The sequence below is a fragment of the Xiphophorus maculatus genome, chromosome 1, assembly GCF_002775205.1.
Source record: "Xiphophorus maculatus strain JP 163 A chromosome 1, X_maculatus-5.0-male, whole genome shotgun sequence".
Taxonomy (NCBI): Eukaryota; Metazoa; Chordata; class Actinopteri; order Cyprinodontiformes; family Poeciliidae; genus Xiphophorus; species Xiphophorus maculatus.
The window spans coordinates 15692347-15715177 of NC_036443.1; the positions used below are offsets into that span (position 1 = coordinate 15692347).

The window sequence follows — 22831 nt, forward strand, 5'->3', positions numbered from 1 at the left end:
GCGCGTTTATGTATAAGAAGAAGAATCAGCTGTTTACGAATATCATCTCTATAGATCCTCTCTGCAGACATAATTATTTGTTCCAGTTTTGCTGGGCCTTTTTCCCAAACAGTTTGAGGACCATCTCAGGTCTGACTCTATCAGCCTCTTTGTAAACTTTGTGTCACCATTTCTTACTGAAATGATGGTACAAGTATTTATACTTAAATAAATGGAGACAAAAAAATTTTTAAAATCCCACATAAAATTTAACTGCATAATATCTGCTGCAAAGCTTGTATTGCACCCCATTTTGATTCATTTGAAAGTCTGATCTCCACTTTGGGCCAACTAACTTCAAAAACATGACAAATTATAACACCTGATCTGATCAAGTAAAAATAACTCTAAACAAGCTCTTGCTTCTTGGAGTCAGAACTCAAAACTCACCTGCTTAAGAAAGAAGACACTTTAATTACATTCCTCATTTTAATTATGCGTGTTGCTATTTTTCCGTTTATGGTGAACAGACATAAGGCTACTTTGAAATGTTAGCTACCAAAATGACACATAGTTGGTAGGAAATGTCCTGCAGCAGACATCTCATTTCTGTATTAGAAAAAAATCAGAGGTGAAACAACCAGAACCTCAGTTACTAATGTTAAAATGCAAAGGGATAAATCGCTCTGCACCTGATGGCTTCTCATAAGTACTGTTATTTACAGCTGGTAACTACCATCAGTTACAGCATTTTCTCTGCAAATGGACAGAGATTACACTGCAAGCAGAAAGAAGGGAAGTGTATTTGCATGACTGAGATCCATTTCCACCACTGCTTTGTAGTCCTTTTTAAATGCTAAATCAGGGCTAAAAAAAAATAAAAGTCCAACAAGGAATTAGGCCCAGACAATTGTTGCGTAAGGTGTTTTTGATGTTGAAAGAGATTCCTCAGTGGCAAGCAGTCCTCAAGATGGAGAAAGTGCTTACATGCAAAGGCTTATTCAAACATCTGTTCCTATTCTCTGGCTCGACCACAATGAATGTGGTTCATGCAAGAATCATAATTGCACACAGACTCACTCGACATAAAAACTGAGGGAGTTTGTCTATTTTCATAGGGACTGCTCTGGGGAGAGATATGAGCAGAAATCTCAGTTTTGACATCTTGAACTGGATGGCTAGGATGGCTTAAAATTGAAGCTATTGCTTTCAACATTTTCAAATTTCTTCTGTCGATGTTTTTGAAAGAAGGACTGCCTCGGTTATTTTACATATTAAGGAAGGAATAAAGAGCATATAAGGCAGCTAAATACTGAAAATATTTTAAATAGCCCAATCTTTTAGAGCCCTACTATAAAAAAGTAATGTTTGAGCTTTGTCTACTAAAAGCCATGCATGCAGTGTTAAATGATTTTATACTAAACTCTGAATGTTTTTACCAGTCAGTGTTATGCTTGTAAAAGAGTAAGGTGATCCCTATTGGCACCTAAGTAAAAACCCCGACTCCTGGGTTCTGGTAGAGCAGAAAGAGTTTAGAACAACCAGCTAAAATTGGATTGCAATAGTTTCTAAAAGCATACATTTGTTTCTCTTCTGTGCCTGACTCCTTAGATGCTAGACAAGAAGAGCTGGAGACAAATTCAAAATAAACAAACTGCTAATCTGTTAAATGACTTTCCAACAAAAATAGCAATCAGTCTAATTATGTGGCACAACCTCAAAGAACTTAAGCTTCCAGACATGGGGATGACTCTTTGAAGTTTAAGCTGAGATTCACCACTGGGAAAAAAAAGGAGATCAAGGTGACTTTAAACATAGCTAGTCGTTGGTGCCAGATGTGCTGTTTTATGCATTTCAGAAACTGCTGGTCAACTGGGATTTTCACACGCCAACATATCTCAAGTTTGCAAACAATGGTCAGAAAATGAATGAAATGCATGATTCAGAGGTCAGGAGAATGGCCTAACTGGCTCAAGAACAAAGAAAGCCATCAGTAGCTGAAAGAATCAGTTAAGTATGTGGAATACCATCTCAGAAGGCACAACAGGTTGAGCCTTGCAGTATATGGGCCAAAGCAGATGAGGTTGTTGCTGGGTACCTTTCCTGAAAGCTAGAAACAAGGAACTAAGGCAGAAATTCACATATTCACCACCACTGGACAATAACAGACTGGAAAAAAGTTCCTTAGTTTGATGAATCTTGATCTCAGCTGCAACATTAAGATAGTACGGTAAGTACTTGCAGCAAACAATATGACGAGATCTTGTTTTGGTGACCCACTAAAAAGTAAGAAAGCGCAAGAAAAGACTGACCAAAGTTTTGCACATAAAAAATAGACTTATTATTCAACAATGAACAAAACGTTATCTGACTAATTCTTTATGGGAGCAATTAAATTACAATCAACACTTAAACCTGTACTAACCTGCAAAAGCCAATAAGAAAAGCAATGTCTTTAGTTCTGTAAGGCAATAAAGAAGACAAGCTGATTTAGAGAATGGAGACGTTCCAGAGAGTTGCAGCTGAAAAAGCAGGATTAGCTTAGAATAAAAGAAAACGACTGCATTCATGTTTTCCTTCTACTCTTCCCAATCATCAAAAGCACTTTTCACATTATTAAGTCGCATTCACTTATTCAGATTCGAAGTTCACTCATGACTTCTTAGACTACACACTACCACCTGCTAAAATGCACTCCTCTTTATCTGTCACACTGAAGCTGACATGCCTGTGAAAGCAGGAGAGCAAAACAGGGTTCAGTTACCTTTTCAGACAGTTTGACACATAAATTGAACCATAGACGTTTGGACTGACAGACGCTGTTCTTTCTTCTGAACTACCACTGCACCAAGACTGATAGGTTTTCTTAGGTTTAAATAATGGAAAAGGACCAATAGGGACAGCTGTGAGAAGAAAAGAAAAGGAAAAAAAAATCACTAATCATGTTACCAGACTTAGCAGGCCAACCTGCTAAAATGTCCTTCCCTCATGCCTCCAAACAGAGGAGGATATAAATGTCATAGTTGGCAACAATTATGTCCATTAACTTTTGACCTGGTGATTGAAATGAGTGAATGGCCTCTGTAGCATGTTACGCTCAGAAGAGGCTGCTTAAACAGTCATCAATTTAAATTGACTGTTTTCTAAAGGAGCACAAATGAAAAGACACAGATCAGATCTGCTAAAGCAGAAAGACAACAAAAACAATGATCCCCAACTCTGATTGTCAGGGGTCAATTTCCTGCTTGTTTTCAGCTATTTCCCAGTTTCATCAGGCCTGAGGTAAATGAATGGGACATCAACAGGCCTTTGCAAAAAAAAGGATGGAAGCCGAGGAGTCGGGCTGCTCTTTATAAACATATAATTGTGATGTTATTGCTAACTTACAATATCAGTTATGATTCACCCTCATTTACCACTGTGTCTTTACCATTATTGCAATGTCCACATCACTTTCCACTTTTTCATCTCACCATGTACTTGGAAGTTCACAACACCTCACTGATGGAAAATATGTGACTTAATTTGCATATTAATAAAATCAACAAGTATTAAATGCATCAAGCTTCTGGGCAAATAATAGTAACTTTGTGTTAAAGAGGATTGCTAGAACTGTTTCTCACTTTAATGAGCACAGAAAGAACTAGTCAAGCCCATAAACTAACTTTTCAACATTTTAGATTTACATACAACCGCAAAATAAATGTAAGATTTTATTTTTTTGGCCACATGACTGAAATATATGTTTTTTTCAGTGGACTAGATTTTAGTCAACATTGATATGTCAGAAACAAGAAAAATGTACAGCTTCCTTCTCATAGTAAGAAGACTGCAAATATTAGCACTCTAAAGTCCTATAAATCACTTGCACCCCTTGGACACAAATGCTTGTTTATGGAGTACCACAAATGTGACTGCCATTTTTACCTCCAGTCAATACCATCCATAACAAATATTTATGAATTCTCTGCATTTTTGACTTCTTAAATTCCAATTTTAGCAATAAAAGTACCATTTTTCCCTTCCATATACAAAAATTGCAATTTTAGGGACAAGAATTCATCTTTTACTAAAATGTGAGTATCAAAAATTGAGAGCAGATTATCTTTTTTTTTTTTTTGCAAAGTAAATTTTGCTAGCTATATATTTGAGATATAAAATACTTGCCAAATAAAATTGTTATAGCTATGTTAATATTTTCTGCATTATTTTATGAATGAATGAAAAAAAGGAATTAGTCTTCACCACAATCTGTATAAAAACAATCTACATATTACAATTTTAAATATTTTTGTAAGAAAAAGAGCAATTTCACTAATTTCCTATTTTATATTGGTACAAACTTATTAAGAGGCAGACATTTTTTTCCTAATGCATACACATGTAAAATTGAGAAGCTTACGGTAGCTTAAAAAAAATATTATTTTGGTAAACAAAGCATACATTTTTAAAGAAATTTAAACACATAGGAATGAAAAATAAATAAACAAAATTGAATTGCAATGTAGTGTGCCCATATGTAAATTTAATGGGAGTCAAAGACAAAGAAAACGTCAAAGGCAATTTACAATGTCAAGTTTAAAAGGCATAGAGTTAGAAGAAAGAAAATGCTCCCAAAATACACAACTTCACTCATTAAGTCAAAAAAACATACTCAAATGTCACTGAGCCCTGGGATTAAAGTTCTGTGGAGAAACATATCACTAGAAATAACATTGCTCCCATCTAATAATGTTGAGCAATCGTTAAACTGAAACATTTTCATTTTTATTTCGTCGTCAGCAGTTACTGGTTTGATTACAAGAAAATGTAATCAATTGACAGAGGTATCAAAATACATTTTACCGCTGTAGCAGAAAACACAGTTGCCTGTAAGAGTTTTCTTTGTCCAACAGGGGGTAAAAAAACAGTTCTGCATTCATTATTGTGTTTATGGCATTCAGCTTCAAGAAAATTTCCATTCTTTAGGTTTTTGTTCCAACATGTACCAAACCACAGTTTAATTCCGTGTGTTAATGTTGTCAGAAAACCGAGCGGTGCCTACTACTATAATTATAACATTATCTCCAATTCAAGTTAATTGCTATATACGACCAAAAACAGTTTTCTGATACATAAAGACACAAAAGAAAAAGGATTTTATTTTCTTTCCTTTTTTATTCTGTTTTGTTTGCGGAGTCCTCCTGTCTTCTCAATGCTTGGCTGAGCTCCTGTCCCAGTGAGGGATTGCCGCCCTCCCTCCCTCCCCGGTCTGTCCTGGCTGTTAATGAAAGACTGACTCTGCAGGTGGTGCACGATGCCAACACGAAGACTTGTTTATGCTTCAGAATGTTTGAAAAGTATGCTTGAGAAAAGTGCTATTAACAATCTGCTTGTAATATTCCCTTTTCTCTCAGACTGGAGTGTTGTTATAAAAACTTCATAACTTCCCCTAATTTGGCTTAATTATCATCTTTGATTATTTATTTTTTTTGTTTGTTTCTCCCACGTGTTTTGTTCATAATGTTTATAAATTTAGATGTCGTCAGCGTATGGGTACTGTAAATGCATATCCTCGTCTCATGTGGGTCCTTGATCTACTCTTCTAGTAGCTCTTGCGGGAAGTAAGTATCCTTCTCAGCACCATACTGTCTGAGGATCTAATTGCCAGTCATTTCCAAGCTGTTCATCTAAGCTATAATTATGCTGAGGAGCTAAAGACAGACTTCTGCTTCTGTAGTGGAGTTCTGGCACTGCAGCCCATGAGCAGCTGACATGTTGGTGGCGTATGTCAGCATCTTTATACTGTGGGCTTGTTAATATGTTGGACACTGAGTAAGGCTGACGGCAAGCCAGACTGTTGGCCAGAATCTCGTACATTTGTCTGACAGTAAATGTTCTTCATGCAGGTGTTAACCTGTTATCAAATTTCATGCCAACCATGCTTCATCTTCCTGCGTGATGTGGCTAAATTACACCTTAACACCTCAATGAATTTTTATATGTAATTGAAAAGTTAACTTAGTTCAGTAATTCAATTAAAAAAATAGAACTCATATAGAGTCAATACACAAGTTGACATATTTCAGTTATTTTTCTGTAATTTTTGATGATCATGGCTTACAGATAATTAAAACCCAATGCAGGATTGTGGGTGTTGAACTGAATGAGAGAAACAACTTCAGGGATGGTGGTTGTTTTTTCATGGTGTTGAAAGGGAAGGGAGATGTATCCAATATTGGCATATATCAGTTATCGGCCATAAGAGCAATATTAATACGGGATATCAATTTCTCCTCAAAATATTGATATCAGTGCATTCCTAATAGATGTATTGACAACCGACTTACTTTTCTGACAATGCAAGACACCTGCAGAACAAGGTGCAAAAATGCAACATTTAAGATCAAATAAGGTTTTCATAATAATCAAATACCCCAAATAAGAATTATTAAATAAAATGTTGGGACATTTTCCGCACTTTGAATGGCTCAAATTCACAGACTTTTCCATTCATTTTTGCCCATTTTGGAGCATAAGTACAGATGCTCACCATGAATTAATGACTGTTGTTTCTAAAGGGCCTGTCTTTAAATATTAAAATGCAAAGGTCAGAACCTGTGAGGAAACGGATGGATGAATGATGGATGAATGCAACACTAAGAAGTTGCCACTATTTACTGATGTTGTGATGCAAAAATCACTGGTCTCATTCTTCTTAACACACACCTCATCACTGGAGGTTACAGACCTTCTGTAGAATATTCACTTTTGTTTGGAAAGAGGTCTAAAAATAAAAACTGGTGACAATATCACAGATAAAGTACATACAGATAGATTTAAACAGATTTTCTGCAGGGAGCATTTTATCGTCTTTAAATGTGTAGAGCAATGAAACCATTACTGTCCATAACCAGTTGCTGTTTTTCTCCTGATGAGTGCACTTCTTACAATTTGAGACTATAAAACATGCCAATTAATCATAATACTAAATGCCAGAAACAAAAACAAAAGCGCAGCAGATTCCTTGAAAATGCAGAAGTTTGGAAACCAACAGAAGTGGTAAATGGCCTGTACTTCTCTAATCCAGTAGATTCCAAGGTGCTTCACACAATATTCAGTCGTTCACCGATTCACACACACATTCACACACTGATGGTGGTGAGCTACACTGTAGCCACAGCTGAATCTTGCTTTGACAGAAGTGAGGTGCCACGGAGGTTTGAACCAGCAACCCACAAGTTACAGGACAAACTCCTACCTCCAGAACTCATCGGCCATCATAACTATAGACATTACAAGATCATCCCATTTATGCCTCAAATACATCTCAAAATAATCCAAAGAATATTTCTTAAATATGTTTAACAACAATGTAAAAAAAAAAAAAAACACAGCTACCACATGAAAAAGACTAAGACTAAGAGATGCCTGAAAAGTAGGAACATTTCTGCTAACTAATCACTGTAACAGCTCAATAGATATCAGCTTACAGCAACGTTTGGTCAGATTTTCCTCATAAGACGTTTTCTTTTCAAATATATACTTAGAAAATTTTTACAAAAAAAAACACTCCACCAGAAGGGAACATAAAAAGATTTCCTGAACTACATGTGCGTGAAGAACAAACTCCAGAGCCAAAACAGTTCTCCAAACTTTCTAACTCTCTTTTTTATGCCTCTTCAGGCTCATTCACTTTAGCTCCAGCTGCTCGCCATTCCAAACACTTCTTAGATTTAATAAATAGAACAAGTTAATATTTGTGGATAAAAATCCAAATGTGGTTGCACTTTAACCTACCAGGCACCTTACCTTTGTCTATTTTTGCAAATAAACTGTAAGCCATATGAGGCAAGGTGTTTTAGTAACTAAAGCATAGTTATTATGGCTGACTCAAAAACCAACAGTGATGGAGAGGAACATCAAGCTAAAAGGAAAACAGCAGGTAGAGCAGTCCACCAGTGGAGAAAGTGTAATTGAGCAGAACATATCTTGATGCTCTGGTGAAACACTGCTTTCCTCTTCTCCCTGCAGAGGATGAATCACACCATTGTCTGAGTCACTAAATTACATAAGTGCTGTGGAAAACTCACTCAGTTCATCTGCTTAACATAAAAGGGCACTAACTGGATGAATGTGCTTTGACTGAACGAATTAGGTGTTGCACACATAGATGAAATCGCCTAAGATTGCTGCTATTTACATAACCAAACAGATTATTTCCTTCTCAAAATTTTGTTAAAAGGCCTCTACTTTGGGAAGTTTTTGTGACTGAGATTAGCAGTTTGCAATAATCAGAGTAGATTTTAAGCAGTGAAATTTGATCTATCTTGGCGTATGTTCTGCCCTGTTTTCTTTTAGTTTCATGTGGGATTTAGTAAATGAATGCCTTTTTTGTTCAGTGCCACAATGCATGCAGCTCATGAGGTGTGACGAGATATCATGTTGGGTTCATGAGAAAGAGAGAAGAGCGCAGCATTATTTTTGCTGAAAGTCTGAATTCAAAAATTCTTTGCAATATACTTTGCAGTTGCAAATGTATAAATGTGGTCTGCGTTCTGTACAAATGTGAAAAAATACAAATAAATACTGAAAGACTTTTCCTTTACCCCCAGGAAGGAGATCTGAAGCTGATGCCAATTACAATATTTTTGTAAACTGTTATTAATTTTGTCAGATAAATAACAGTTCATACCAGTGCCATCATGTCAGTTACCACTGCAAAGGGAAATACAAGCCACTCCACTGAAAGTCAGGTTTAGTTCATGCAAAGCCATCTTTTGAAATGAACGAATAAATGTAAAGCCCACCAAATAAATTAATGTAAATCACCTGAATTGTGAAAAAGCAGTTTAGTGCCAACAGAGAGCACTGAAGCCAGTGCCAACTTCAGAGTCTTTAAGGCAAATTTGTTAGACAATCGCAGAATTCTCCTGGTGCTTATGGTTCATTAGTGTCTTGTCTGTCTTTCAGTCTCACTTTTTTTTTTAACCGAGTACAGAAAAATGTAAAACAGCCCTTTAGATTTTAGCATTGATAGGAAAACCCCCAAGGAGATTCTAAGTTTAGCGTTGTTGGCACACAGTGGTTAAGCAGTCATTGAACTCTCAGTGATTACAAATTGATTGATAATTTCAATTTGAAACAGCTTAAAAGTGGTGAAGGTTTCTTCAGTATAGCACAGAAAAAGTTACTTTTTTTAGGGGATAAAAGAAGTCGTTAGAGGGGTGTGGAAAGACGTTAAATACAACGACAAAGTTGCTAAATTGGCAATAGTGATATAGTAGGGTAACTGAAGAACTACTTCCCTTCTTACTTCAAATTAAGAGTCTCAGGCAAAGATGCACAATGGGGTCAAGCTTAAAGCACTTCCCTCCACCAGACAGAGTTACATGCTGGCAGTAATTGGACCCAACTTTGGCAGAAAATATGTTTTATTATGGTGCAAGATCTCATTACAACCCTCCCAGTTAATATGATATTAAACACTAGATACATGCCACAGCCACAGAAAACATCATGTTACAGTGAACCATATAAAACAGTTGGTGCCACTGTGTTAATACTCTGTTGTGTTCCTATCCATGACCTGGGTTTTAATGTTTGTTGTCAGTTGCTTGTCTTTGCATGCCAGACTATGGCAAGAATCCTTGTGGTGAGAGTGTTTGTGGCATGACAGATGCAAGGTGTGGCATTGACCAGATGGTAAAAATCACCATTAGTGCCTGCATTTAAACAAAAGGAATGCTTTTACCCATGATGGTTTATGGACACATGGCCTGAGAGATGCAAGTGGAAGTGGCCAGAACCTAGACTTCTCAGAGACTGCAAGGAGCCTAGATGAGAGCAGACAGACCCCAGAGGTTCAGACTAAACAAGGCTGCATAATTAGAGCTATAATTCAGCAAAGCGGTGTCCTTTGCAGAAAGGGCAAAAACGGCATCCTTATTCAGGCACAAATGAAACTGTCTCTGTGTTGTGCTTTTGTCTCTGTACAGCCATTTGCAGATGATAATTTATACTGTCATGTGCAGAAAGGAAGATGTGGCTATGGGGGGAAGAAGAAGAAGAAAAAAAAACTATTGTGAAAGAAAAAAACCAAAAGAGAATCATTGACCAAGCAAAAATTAATGATTCTCCGTGGTCTGGACAGGACACAACCCTGCAGAGAGTTTTGGCCGTTTATGAGGGCGTACTCACAGATATCTGGCGATTCATCTGAGCCATCTGGACAGTCCTTCTCCCCATCACAGCGCCAACCTTTGGAGATACAGGTCACATGGTCCTTACAGGCAAACTGCTTAGGGTTGCATGTCTTGGGAGGATCATCTGATTTGGGACCTTTAAAAAAAACATAGGTATCGTCAGTTGTAAATTTATCATAGCTGTGTTAAAGCACATGATAAATATCTGTATTATTTTGTTTTAAACATGCAATGTTCTACAAATGTGATCTAGACAGAAAATATTCAGCTTTGAGTTATACAGATTTTATCTCAGTTGCGTAGAACAACACATTAAGGTTAATCTAACTTTACAAAGACATTTTTGTATCAAAAATACTCAAGGGCACACTAAATTTAAAAAAAGGAAGGTTTTTATGTTAGCGACCAACAGTGGTGCCTTTATTTTAGGGTTTGTTGGTTGTTTCTCCTTCCTCTTGCAAACATCTAATTTCTTTCAGCTTTTTTTTTTTTTTTAATTACCCTTAAGGTGTTTTTCAATTCTAGCCACAACGGCTCTTTCATGTGTCACAGCGAAGATATAACTGGGCACTCAGTCACCATCTGACCCATGGGAAACTGTTGCAGTGCACAGTAGTTCTGGGCAGCTAGTCAGCACAGATTGTTGAGGTGTACCACAGGCTAGCAATGCCACAGCAACACTCCTGACCCTCCAAAAGCTTGACCCCGCTCCCACGATTCTCTTCTTTTTTTTTTTCCAAAAGCAAAGGAAAAGAAGCTCCTCAGACTAAGCTTTAATATACCCCTCCATCAATACTCAGTACCCATTTCATACATTAAAGTTTTAACGTGATCTCACTTGAACTGAATATGTAAATATTCTGAATATGTAAACTATATAAAATATGCTTCTTTTCAACCATAAAGTTTACAAGTAATACCCACTAGATTTCACTTTTCAACGTACCTGGTTGTAAGCACTTTAACCTACAAGGAGCATTGCCTTTCTCTATGCTTGCCATCTTGTACCACATAAAGGAAGGTGCTTAACAGTATTAAAGAGTAGTTAATATGACCAATTATAGAAACATACAATTTTAGAGAGGAAGCCCGTAAACTAAAAGTAAAATAGCAGTTTAAGAAGTGTACCAGTGGGAAAAATGCAATTGTGCAGAAGACCACCTCAGGTGATGCTCTGTTAGCTAAAAACAGGAGACTGTGGCAACTATTCACACTGGCTCAGTAAAAGTGGAGAGTAAAAGATGGTAGGGTAAGAACTGGTCGTGAGCTTGAAATAATGGAACCATGTTGCTTTTAGATCAACAATTTAGACTGGTGGTGGTGCTGTAATGATATGGGGGATAGTTTCCTGGCAAAACTTTGTGCCTGTTATGGGTCAACCTCTGAAAATCATAAGTCAATTTTAGCATTTATTGCTTTAATGTTTTTGAGATGTACTATTAGCAAGACCCAGCTAATATTCAAACTGCTTCAGAGGAAAAAAAAAGATTCTATACAAATGTTCAGAATGTTAAAAAAAAAGTAATAAAAAGAAATCAATGCATTCAAGTCTATTAAAGTCTGAAATAATACAATACAATATCTAGCAACCCTCTACAAGAGGGAAATCTTTGTTTTATGTGTACTTGGAAAAGAATCTCATGCAAAGTGGGACAAAAGCAACCCATGGTGGCCATCTGAGTGGGGGAGGTTGTTGATGCTTTACAGTCCGAGGAAGGACAGCATCGAAGGATTCATTGTGATTCCCTGCAGGGACTCAGCCCTCACTCGCCCTGGATGACTTGCTTTCCTATGTACTTGGCAGGCGGGGAGGTGATTGAGGTGGGTGGTGGAGGGGCGGGGGTGCACAGCAAGAGGGCTGCGATGTGACTGAAATCACAAGAGAGCAATGGAGCTCAGCGTTTCACCGCAATCACGTTCTTTAGCGCATTTAAGCTAAGGTGGTTAGACTCCGCTCCTTTTTCATGTGGCAGCGCAGGGTGCGTGAGTCAAACAATAGGACTGTCACATTCTTTGTCCACACAATTAGAGGCTGAAGGGCTGAGCAGATCCCCTTCCAGTACACCCATTATTTGAACAAAATCTTGACACTCAAGGAGATTAAGCGGTGGAGTTGGATTTCAGCATGTAGAACAATGGCATAGCCCTGGTCTTTATTCACACAATGTCGAGCACACGGTTTACATGACACACTTTATGGGATGCTACAAAATAGGATTTTGACAGTTTCCAGATATTTTAGCTCAGAAATATGACAGGTGTGTCTCAATAAATTAGAATATGAGTTAAAAGTAAATTAACTTCAATTCTAAAAAAAATACATTCTGATATGTTGATTATGGCTTATAGGCAGTAAAAATACCAAGTTCAAGTACTCAGAAAATTAACAATATGACATGAGATCAAAACAAAGACTTATAATACACAAGTTATGTTAAAGTCTACAAAATCAAACAAGAAACTGCTGTTCAACACGTAGTCATGGACATCCCTCAAAAGGACAACATGAGATTAATGGAAGGTTGAGTGGAAGGAAAAGCAGTTGCAAAAGATGAAATAACTGAAACTTTCAAGAGACTGTAGAGCAAAGTCCGATCAAAAATGTGAATGAGATTATTCTCAAGGTGTGGACTGTGGTGCTTCAAGAGCCAGCACATGCAGATGTTTTCAGGACATTGCTTCCCTTAGCTGTAAGCCACATTCATCAACATTAGCATTTGAAAAACATCGTTCTGAGAGTAATTAATCAAGTTAGACTTTTTGAACTTGCTTACTAAAACAAAGTACATTTTTCATGATATGATGTGTAAAGCTTGTGGGGGAAAAAATTTAATAAAAGAAAATACATGGCAACATCAAAAAGGCCCAATTGGTTTGGTTTTACTTCAGCTTACAGAACAGCATACAGTATATAGCTGATTAAGCCTTTTTTATTTGTTGTCAGTCATTCTGCCTAGACAATCAACATCCCGGCATGTTTCCTGAACTGAAGTAAATTTGCCATATGAAGGCAATCCCCTAAAGTCCCTGGTTGTTGTGAGAAGCAGCTGTGCTGAGCCACTGGTTCCTTATGAGCCAACATAAAACTGGAAATAAAACATTGTGGGTTCTAATTATATCGTCGTTTTACACACGAGCATAAGATGACCGCAGAGAGGAGAACTTCTGAGTCTGATTGGGAGCTTGTGGCTAATGAGGGGCTAAACCCCAGGGGTGGAGGTTCGGAGGGAATTTACAATCGTCCCCTTCAGCAGTTTTCTTTCAAAATCCATCTGTCATATCTTTTAACAGAGATGTGAATTACTAATCCAGCCAGACTGGATTTTTTTAAGTGACTGTTAAAATGCTGACAACTTCAAAGGCAGTTACAATTCATACTGGAACGTTAAACTCTCATACATTTTACTGGCGAAAGCAGATGGGAAGCGCATTCATGAACTCGACAGAGACAAATCCAACAGCGAACAGTAAAATGTACACATTTTCTCACTTGAATCCATGTAAACCGTGTGTGTGATGTCATTACAACACACAAGTGCATCCTGCCAAAAGCTAATCACCCTGCTGTGCCTACATGAAACAACTAGACCAAGGTTTTCTCATCAAAAAACACAACCTAATTTGAAAGTATAGGACCTGGAAAAAACCCCTGAGAAAAACTGAGAAATAAACTGAGTTATTTAGGAATAAAGAAACTATATTACAGATTAATTCTGTAAAATTTATTGTAATTCCCTTTCACTGCAGCTTGGGCTGTATTTACAAGATGGATTTCCATCTAGTCCTTTCCTATGTTCTAACAAGATTTCTTTCACAACTACCCTGTATTTAGCCTTTCTAGTCAACGCTAACAATATCTTTCCTTCTGAAGAAATGAATCCCCATAGCATGCTGCTGTCACTGCCATGTTCCACAGTGAGAATGGTGAGTAAAGGGAGATGTGTCACAGTTCTGCACACAGGTCAAAGATGTCAAATGTGGTCTCATCTGACCAAAGCACCTTGAGGAAAACCAGCTACTCTTCCATAAAGGCTAAATTTGTGGAGCGCATCACTAATCACTGTTCTTGCCAGGGCGGTCAGCATGGTTGGGTGGTCATTTCTTTGTAGCTCTGCACCATCTTCTCCCTGACCCATCCTGCTGTGTTCTTTGGTCTTCTTGAGATTGTTTGTGAGATGTTCTTTGATGAACCTCTGAGGTCTTCACAGACAGATATTAGGTTTCAGTTCACCTAGAGGTGTCAGAGTTAAAACGCATGTATACGTTTGTCACATTTTTAAGGTTTTTATTTGTAAAATATCTTAAAAACCTTGCATCCTTTTCTTTACACTACAAAACCATAAGCTATTTTGTGTTGGATTGTCATATAAAATCCCAACCACCTGAAGTTTCTAGAGGTCCCCCTCACTATTTTTTACAAAGAATACAGTATTTTGAAAACAGAGTGTTGAGTCCAAAAAACATGTTTTTATTTTAGCTTATTAAGTTGTGAAACGTACTGCATATTGAGGAAGCACCATAAGTAGCAACATTTTTTGCAAAGCTAAACTGGCTCACAGGCTCATCCGTAATTTTGTCAGCGAGAGATTTACTGAACAAATGTTTAAATCTTGAGTTATAATACACATAATGCTGTAAATCCCTAAGTTACTTCCTGGAATGTGGATGCACCAGCTCTAGTAGGGTGACTGGATTTAACTTTTGAGCACACTGCCAAGCCTTAATTACCACAAGCTGCCCTTCCTTCTGCATTATATCCTGAACAGCGTACAATGGATGTCCCGTGTCCCCCCTGCCCCCCGGAGCGCAACGCATAGCAAAAACCATTACGTCCGAGCAAATGCATAAATGTACACAAAGCACCACTCCTAAAGAACCGTCTGTCCCAAGAGACCGATAAAGTACTCTCAAGGCCATCTGTTCCTTCACACAAGGCAATTTAAGTGTCTCTCTGTTTTTATGTAATCTAAAAAACCCAATCTCAAACGCTGAGAGGAAGTCTCAGGGATGAAATAGGATGCAGTGGTGAGTAAATGGTGTTGTGGCACCAATTCATCAGCCAAAGTGATGAAAGCCTCCAGACACCATCACCAGCTGGGATGAAACACTGACCCCACCGCTCTCTCCCTCACCCCAACCCAGACCAGTTCCCTCTTCCTAAATAAGGCCATCCTCCTCCACAGATCAACTCCAGAACCGTGCAGCACATTCCAGCACCTTCTAATTGGTTTCATGTGTGGAGCTTTGACTAAAAAAAAAAAAAAGAGAGAAAAAAAAATAAGAGATGAACAGCTTTGCTTTCGAATTCAAGGAAATCTTCTGAAGTGTGACGATGTAGAATGGTGTCCCTGGCTCTGCTACACTTATTGTGAGTTTTGATTTACTAAATACAGGCACATCAGGGAGTCAGGCAACAATATACAGGACATGTAGGATTTCCTTTAGATTCCAATGGGAAAGCCTCTCAAAATGACTAGATCCAAGTATTAAATAAACCCTTTGGAGACATTTAGAAGGTTGATCAGTGCAGCATGTATTCTATTAAATGCTGTGAAAAGATCACAACGAAATGGGGACAAAGAAGAGCCTAAAGGGTTAAATACAGCAGATAAATGAACTCTGTCTTTATAGCCTTGTTGGGGTGCAATGAGTACAATATGAGGAAGGCCTGGTTCTCATCAACCATCAACTCTACCCTTTGTGTTCCTTTAATATGAGATCACAACTTCTAGCGAGAAAGGAAAGTAACACGACTACACTTTATTATTTGATACTGAAGTCAGTTTGGCAGAGTTAAAAAGAACATAAGGAAAGTAGTAGAAAGATAAGCATTTAGTCAGCACTTTAGTAAGTCAGTAATCATAAAGAAACATTTTCCCACTATCGAATGGTTAACAGAATGCTCCACATTTAAAAAGGCACATATATTTATACATAAAACCAGAAAACTGTACAAATATTGAAAGCATAAATAAATCACAATATACTTTTCCATTGGTTTTCAAACAACATAATTACTTTTAAAACACACTTTCCGGGAGAAAGAACGAAAAATTAGAATTATGATTGATGACATAGCATCTCTAATAGATGCAAATGCAAGTCAAATTAATCACAGAAACAATCATAGTGTATCTATTTACTGGTCACACTGCTACAAAAATCATAGGAAATGTAGGTGAAATCCGTGGCATTAAACACAAGCAGAGGCGAAACCTTTCTCCTTACTCACAAACAAGAGTCTTTGTTGGAAAGAGTTTTTGCCTCAGGATATTTAAACTATTTAAAACTTGGATTTAAGGGAAGAGTCCAAAGATGAGGGCTCTTAGAGACTACTGAAGCAAAAGAAGCAATCAGACCACTGGGGTGAAAGCAGCTGCTGCTTGTGAACATAAAGTATGTAAACTAAAAACGCCTTTCTTCTTCTTTTCATAGGCAGTGTTATTAGTTGACATTGCCTATTTTTGTCTGTGTTTAAGCCAGAAAACAGAAGTTGTGACTACAGACGCAAGCTAAGTAGTTATGTTTCTTTCCATCAACCAAACATTAGCACAGGGACTTTTTAAGGCTAAATGACAAGTGCCAAAAGATAGCCGCCTAACAGACCTCAAAATAATATTTTGACAGCTACATTACTGCAGTGCAGATAATTCAGTACTGAACTCAGAACAGAATAGTTCTCCTGACTTCCTTTTTCTTCCTGTAGAAAATCAACAGAATTCGTTAAGAACTTCAATTCAATGTAGAGGCTTTCCCATTACTACTTTTCAGCTGGACATACTGCGTTATCCAACTTCAGTGTTTCAAATGTAATACTTAAGTTACATTTAATTTAAGTTAAGTTACATTTAACTCAAGTTAAATGTAACTTAAGTGTTAACTTAAGTTAAGTTACATTTAACTTAAGTTAAATGTAACTTAAGTGTTAACTTAAGTTAAATTACATTTAACTTAAGTTTAACCCAGAATCTTTAATTACATCATGAGACGTACACACAAGAAAGCATTTTAAAAAATTGGGATAAGAGACAAAATAACCAATCTGAATGGTGGACAAACTTAAACACGTTCATGCTGCCTCCAGAGGAGAGTTCTTCTACACCCACCCACCGCTCTGCATACATACACAGCTCAGTGTGATTACAGAGGGACAGTACAGCCAGATTCAACCATTATGAAAACACAATACAAGAGCCAGAAAATGTAGGCTGAACCACATAAATGGAGGCTTCACTGCAACTTAAACTCCTGTAAATCCTGGTTTGAACCAGCCCTTTGAAGCAACTGGGGAAAGGCAGGGATGAGGAACTAATCCAGTGGGTTGGGAGAGCAAGTTGATTTACTTTGTCTGAAGGGTGATTGTTCTTGTGATTTAATGAGAGCGTCATCCCTCGTTAGGATTGCGATCAATAAGGCAGAAGGGAGTAAAGTTACTGGCTCTCTGATGTCTTGAGATGTTGCTTCAATATTTTCATAGTTGTTTTCACAGGACACCTAACAATAGAAGAATAAAAAATTTACTTCTCATTGCTAAAGATTAAATCTTTGTATTGAGGTAAGATTATAAGATGTCAGTGATCCACAGAAAACTTGGAATGCCCATTAGAGCTTCTTGCAATGATTCACATACATACATGTTTTTGAAATTGTGGCAAAAATAGAGTACTAAAAAGGAAAGTCAAAGATTAAAAGTCCCTGGTATAGATAGAGAGGTTACTCTAATCAATAACAGAATATTAACTCCATTTCAGCAAAAAAAAAAAAAAGACAACCTGATGATGTTACAGGAAAGGCCAATATCAATTTAGAGTTTCAATTAGAAATTTAAATGCACCATATAATATTAATGTTATATTAATATTATATGAGGAAAGCCAAAAAATATATTTTTTAGTAAAAATATGCAATATTCAACAGTTTGGCAACAAAATGTTTAAAAAAAGGTTTTTGAAAGACTGCTTAATTTAGGATGTAAGTGTTAGATAAACATTTGCTTAAGTGCAAACACGATGAAACTGAGCTTACAGCCACAATCTAAAAAGAGCAGGCTCTGTGACTTTGATTAAAGCAAACAGCTCTGACACTTTGCAGCAGCCCATGAAATTGAGCCCCATCTCCATGTATCAGCCTTTCTGCCCCAACTGAGTGCGAAAGCGGCCAACTGTCCTGAGATCAATTGATTCTCCAGTCAAGCCCAAAGCCAGCAACTCCCGTCAACATGCCAGCGCGCACGTGCAAGAGCTGAAAAAGCTCAGTGCCAGAGAACACAGAGACCAGCAGGTTGCCTCCAAAAACAAGCGGCGAAGATCATTGGTCAGGCTAAAGCACCATGTGACGAGTTCGTCAACAAACAAAACAGAACAAAGTCTATATTTTTGCAGCTGCTGAGAAATTACAAGGTTTAAGAAACACTGTCTTCTTATTTCGGTATAGAAAAAGAATTTAAAATCAACTCTTTTTCTATGATCTAGGGGGGGAATGAATCTCAAATACAAAAACCTACACTTGCTTATTCTACTAAAGCCAATTCATTCCTGTCTGGGATCATTGGCTTCAAATGGTGCAAACAGCGATGTAAACAGCAAAAACAGTAATTACAGCAAAACCTTCACAAGGAATTCAACAAGAACTGCCAACTGATTTCCACCAGATGTAGGCAGCAGCATCCAAACATTAATCTTTACTTGGTTTTATCTTCTTTTAGCAATCTAACGTAACACAGAGCCGGAAGTCGGGGGATAAAACCATGATCTATTTTCAAACTAAAAGTCAAGGGTACCCAGCTGTTATCGCTTCATGATTGTTTTCACTCTGTGGAGTGGATCAAAATGGAAAACACCTGCAACAAAGACTCCACTAAAATATGCAGCAGATCCCAAAGGAAGTACTCAGCTAGATTTGACTACAGTCACATTTTTTTTAGCACATTCTGAAAATTGTGCTAAAAAAAACAGATTTTTTTTTTTTTTTAAGGATGAAATGATTAATCGGAGACGTTTTATAGCCAACAAAGAGTATGGGGTGTGCAGCATTGCAAAAACAACTCCAAGTGACCTCCCTTTTGACAGGTTCAATAGAGTAATCCAAGTGCTATTACCTGTTGAATTTCAATGAAGGCTGTTAAATGTCTGAGCCAGATGTTGTCAGTGATGGTACGGTCTCATTCAAAGAGTCAGTCAAACATGCAGGCAACTCAGGAATTTAATATCTGCAGCCTTTAAGGCTTATTTCACATACAGGGATTCGGCTTTTTAACATTAGGGAGATCATAACTTCATAACTTTGAGATTTACCACTGTACTAGCTTGATTAAGGATCAATTAAATGCATGAATTTAAAAAAGAAACAATAAAAATGTAATTTAAAAGTCGTTCTTCACAAGAATCATTGTTATCTCAACAAGGTACAGAAATAGTTTGTTTTGCCAGTGACTAATCAATCATGCCAGATAGGCTTAGTGTTAAAAAAATGCTTTTAAGTTGTTCTATACATTTATGTTTCACTAATTCCCCAACAATTTGAGTTATAAGTTTCCGAAATGAAACTCCCACGCATTGCAATAAATGTTTTAAGCAACATTTTTTGACAGAGTGGAATGTTCTCTTGTTGTATTCTGATTGTTTTCCTGTGCAAAGTATTTTCTTTTTGACAGGAAGACAGTCAACATTTTAGAATTGCAACACTAACATTTCGATTGGTAATATGGTGAGACAGTCCAAAAGGAAAGTCTGCATCCTATATTTCTAGAAATGTAGCCTATGACATTAGAAAAATATGAAATTGAGATGTTATTGTTGAATATTTCAGTGATGACACTGATTTTGCCTGACTGTAACAACTTGATCACTGTCCTTAAGCCTTAAAAGCTTTGACACTAAGGTCTGTACAAAGTGTGAGAGTAAAAGAAAGTCAAATATAATATGTTTCTTTATTTAATATTAATAAGAATATTTAATAAATAAGAATAATATATCAAAAGTTTGTTGCCTAAATGACTTTTAAAAATGACACCGTTTACTCTTAGAATAATAATCATCTGAAATTCAGCTGAGACTATGAAATATCCCCTCTTTGGTACAAACTAATCATTAAAGAGGCACAGCTGTTGAGATGTTTCAGTTTGCTGCAGGGCTCTTGGTTTTGTGGTTCCTGAATGGATCTGGTGAATAATGGATTACCAAAACTGTTTTCCACTGGCCGATAAACCATGCAATAAAACAAATCCCTGGCGAAATATGGCTTATGACTAGTCATTGACCAACATGCAGAGTTCCTATAATAATATTTCAAAATGCATTACTTTTCTCCAGTTCCATTTTCAGCTTTTTCCAGTGTTTTCTATGACATCATGCACATGCAAGTACAAACCTTGTGTCTACTCAAATAAAATACAGATCTATGAAAGCCTGGTTTCTGATGAGTAACTCATTCATTTCCTGGAAGTAGGAATTCCAAATTGTTGTTTTGCATCTAAGCTAAACCTTAATTTTGGTTTCAAAAATAGAAAATATCTGGAAGCCAAACTGCAGTGAAGTTTGCCCTTTTTGGTTTTAGACTAAGCCTGTTTCTTTATCCACTACAACATAACAAAATGTTGTAGTGGTATCTTAGAGGAACTATAAATTGATCGATGACTTGGACAAAAACTCAAATTGTGATGTGGAAAACTAAAATTATACATGGTCATTCAAATAGAACGCAATGTAAGAGGTTGATTTTTCTATAAATTCAGCATTTTATCATCTTAAATGAGATATAAAGTCTGGAACTTGAGACTTTCTTTCATACTCAATTTAAATTTGCCCATAATTATCCAAATTTGGAAAAGGATTCAATCTAATTACATACTTTTACAGAATTTTTAGGGCTGTCTCCTATTTAAGGACTACCTTAGGGAATAAATAAAAAATAAAAATAATACAATATGACAATTTTGGCCAAAAAGATAAAAAGGTTTAATTTGAAACAGCTTTCCTACTAAAGGAGCACTACTAAGGGTGATGGCTGGTGCTTCTTTAGTTTCCAATCCTTGACTGTCAATACATTTTACCATTAGAAACAAAATTTCTAAAAGCCACTCTTTTTAACATTAGTGGCAATATACAGCAAAAGATGGGAGACGGTCAGCACAGAGGTACTCTAAGCTCTATACAGCCTGAAAAACCTCTGGTATTTACTCTGACATGTCACTACGGCGATTTTAAACCGTCGAAACAGTAGGATGACTGTTTAGCAGTTTTTAAAGTATGGTTTTTTTATAACCTCAGAAGTGGTGCACTTGTAGCAACGTATGAAATCCACACTCTTAACGTTGTGTCTTTTTAAGTAATCGGGGATTTGAGCACAAAAACCAAATTTACTTTGTGACCTATTGACACTGTAAACTCAACAGGTTTCTGCCAGTATTTGGCACATGCCAACATGCAGGATGTCAGCATGAGCTCTACAAATTTGTTCTTTCTGACAGATTCTCTTGTTTGTTTGTAGGATCCGAAATCCCTAGGAGAAATCACGCTTTTGCAAGAAAAGATGAAATGCGACTGGCATAAAATGTTAAACATCTATGTAAATGTCCAAAGAAAATGGATTGAAAAGCCCTTCGGCAAGCCTGGAAAACTACTGGTCAAGACCACATGAGAATCGGTCTGCTCGGATGCAAAACTGAAAGAAAAGAGGGAGGTCGCTCAAAAGTCGTGCACAGTACAGTTACTATGCATCAACTTCAGTGGACTGATTCTTCTCCTCATTTCACTCCCTCCCTCACCCATCCCTTTTTTTCAATCACATCTAAGTTGGATTAATGGTCTCCCTGTGTCCAGATGTTGCATAGTGATGGAGGCAGAGGGTGGAGCCTGCATACTTCTGCAACCTCAGCTACAGCTTACATTCTGAGCAGGCCCAATTTATGGAAGATCTGGTAAAACAGCAGGCCTTTCGTGCTCGTTTTCGCAGACATAAAGCCTGGATGACAGCAATCCAGCTAGTTACGCCTTCCTTTCTGGGACGGCACAAACTAAAATTATACATGCCGAACTCACATCGCATGCAGCCAGGTCATGATCTGGCACTGGGCATGTTTGGTACAAGTTTGTGGCTTCCCATGCACTGAAATGGTGCCAAAAAAGAGAGAAGAAAAATTGTGAAAATGGGGAAAATGCTGCCACTCATTGAGAAAGAGCAAGCGGTTAGTTCAACAGGTCTGCATCGCATTGTCACAGGAGCAATAGTGCATTTGATACCTCATAATTACCAAGAGGGATTCGGGAGCATTAAAGAGCTCCCGGGACGTAAGAGGATAAATACACGACTATTCATTTCACTCTTCAGCCGAAATACCTGGCTGTCACCAATAAACTGTAATTCCCAGGCAGCCCACAGTCGGCATACACGTCAGGACAAGTCACGCCATTAAGGACCAGGCAGATAAACGTTGTTTTCATTTTGCGCCAAGTAACTGAAAACAAACATGAAAGCTGATCCGGAAGATATGTTCCCGCATCCGATTTTTTTTTTTTTTTTTTTTTTTGGATAAGGATGCAAAACGTCTTTTTTGATCCCCTTTTTGTTTTGTTTTATTCATTATTTTTGGGAGCCTAAAAGCAGCAGGTTGGTTTGAATGGTTGCTACCAACTGTAGCTGTAAAGAAGATGATGTGTTTTGTTTTGTTG

The 22831-nt window shown here is 37.3% G+C and overlaps 1 protein-coding gene across 3 annotated transcripts in view; it reads right to left on the minus strand.

The window, feature by feature from the left end:
* LOC102226233 (low-density lipoprotein receptor-related protein 1-like) overlaps positions 1 to 22831 on the minus strand; it is a 93036-nt gene that overhangs the window by 69117 nt on the left and 1088 nt on the right. For all 3 annotated transcript variants that reach the window (XM_014469659.2, XM_023330809.1, XM_023330806.1), the window contains exon 2: positions 10159 to 10299. In XM_014469659.2, coding sequence (XP_014325145.1) covers positions 10159 to 10299 — 141 coding nt within the window. The remainder of the gene's footprint in view (positions 1 to 10158; positions 10300 to 22831) is intronic.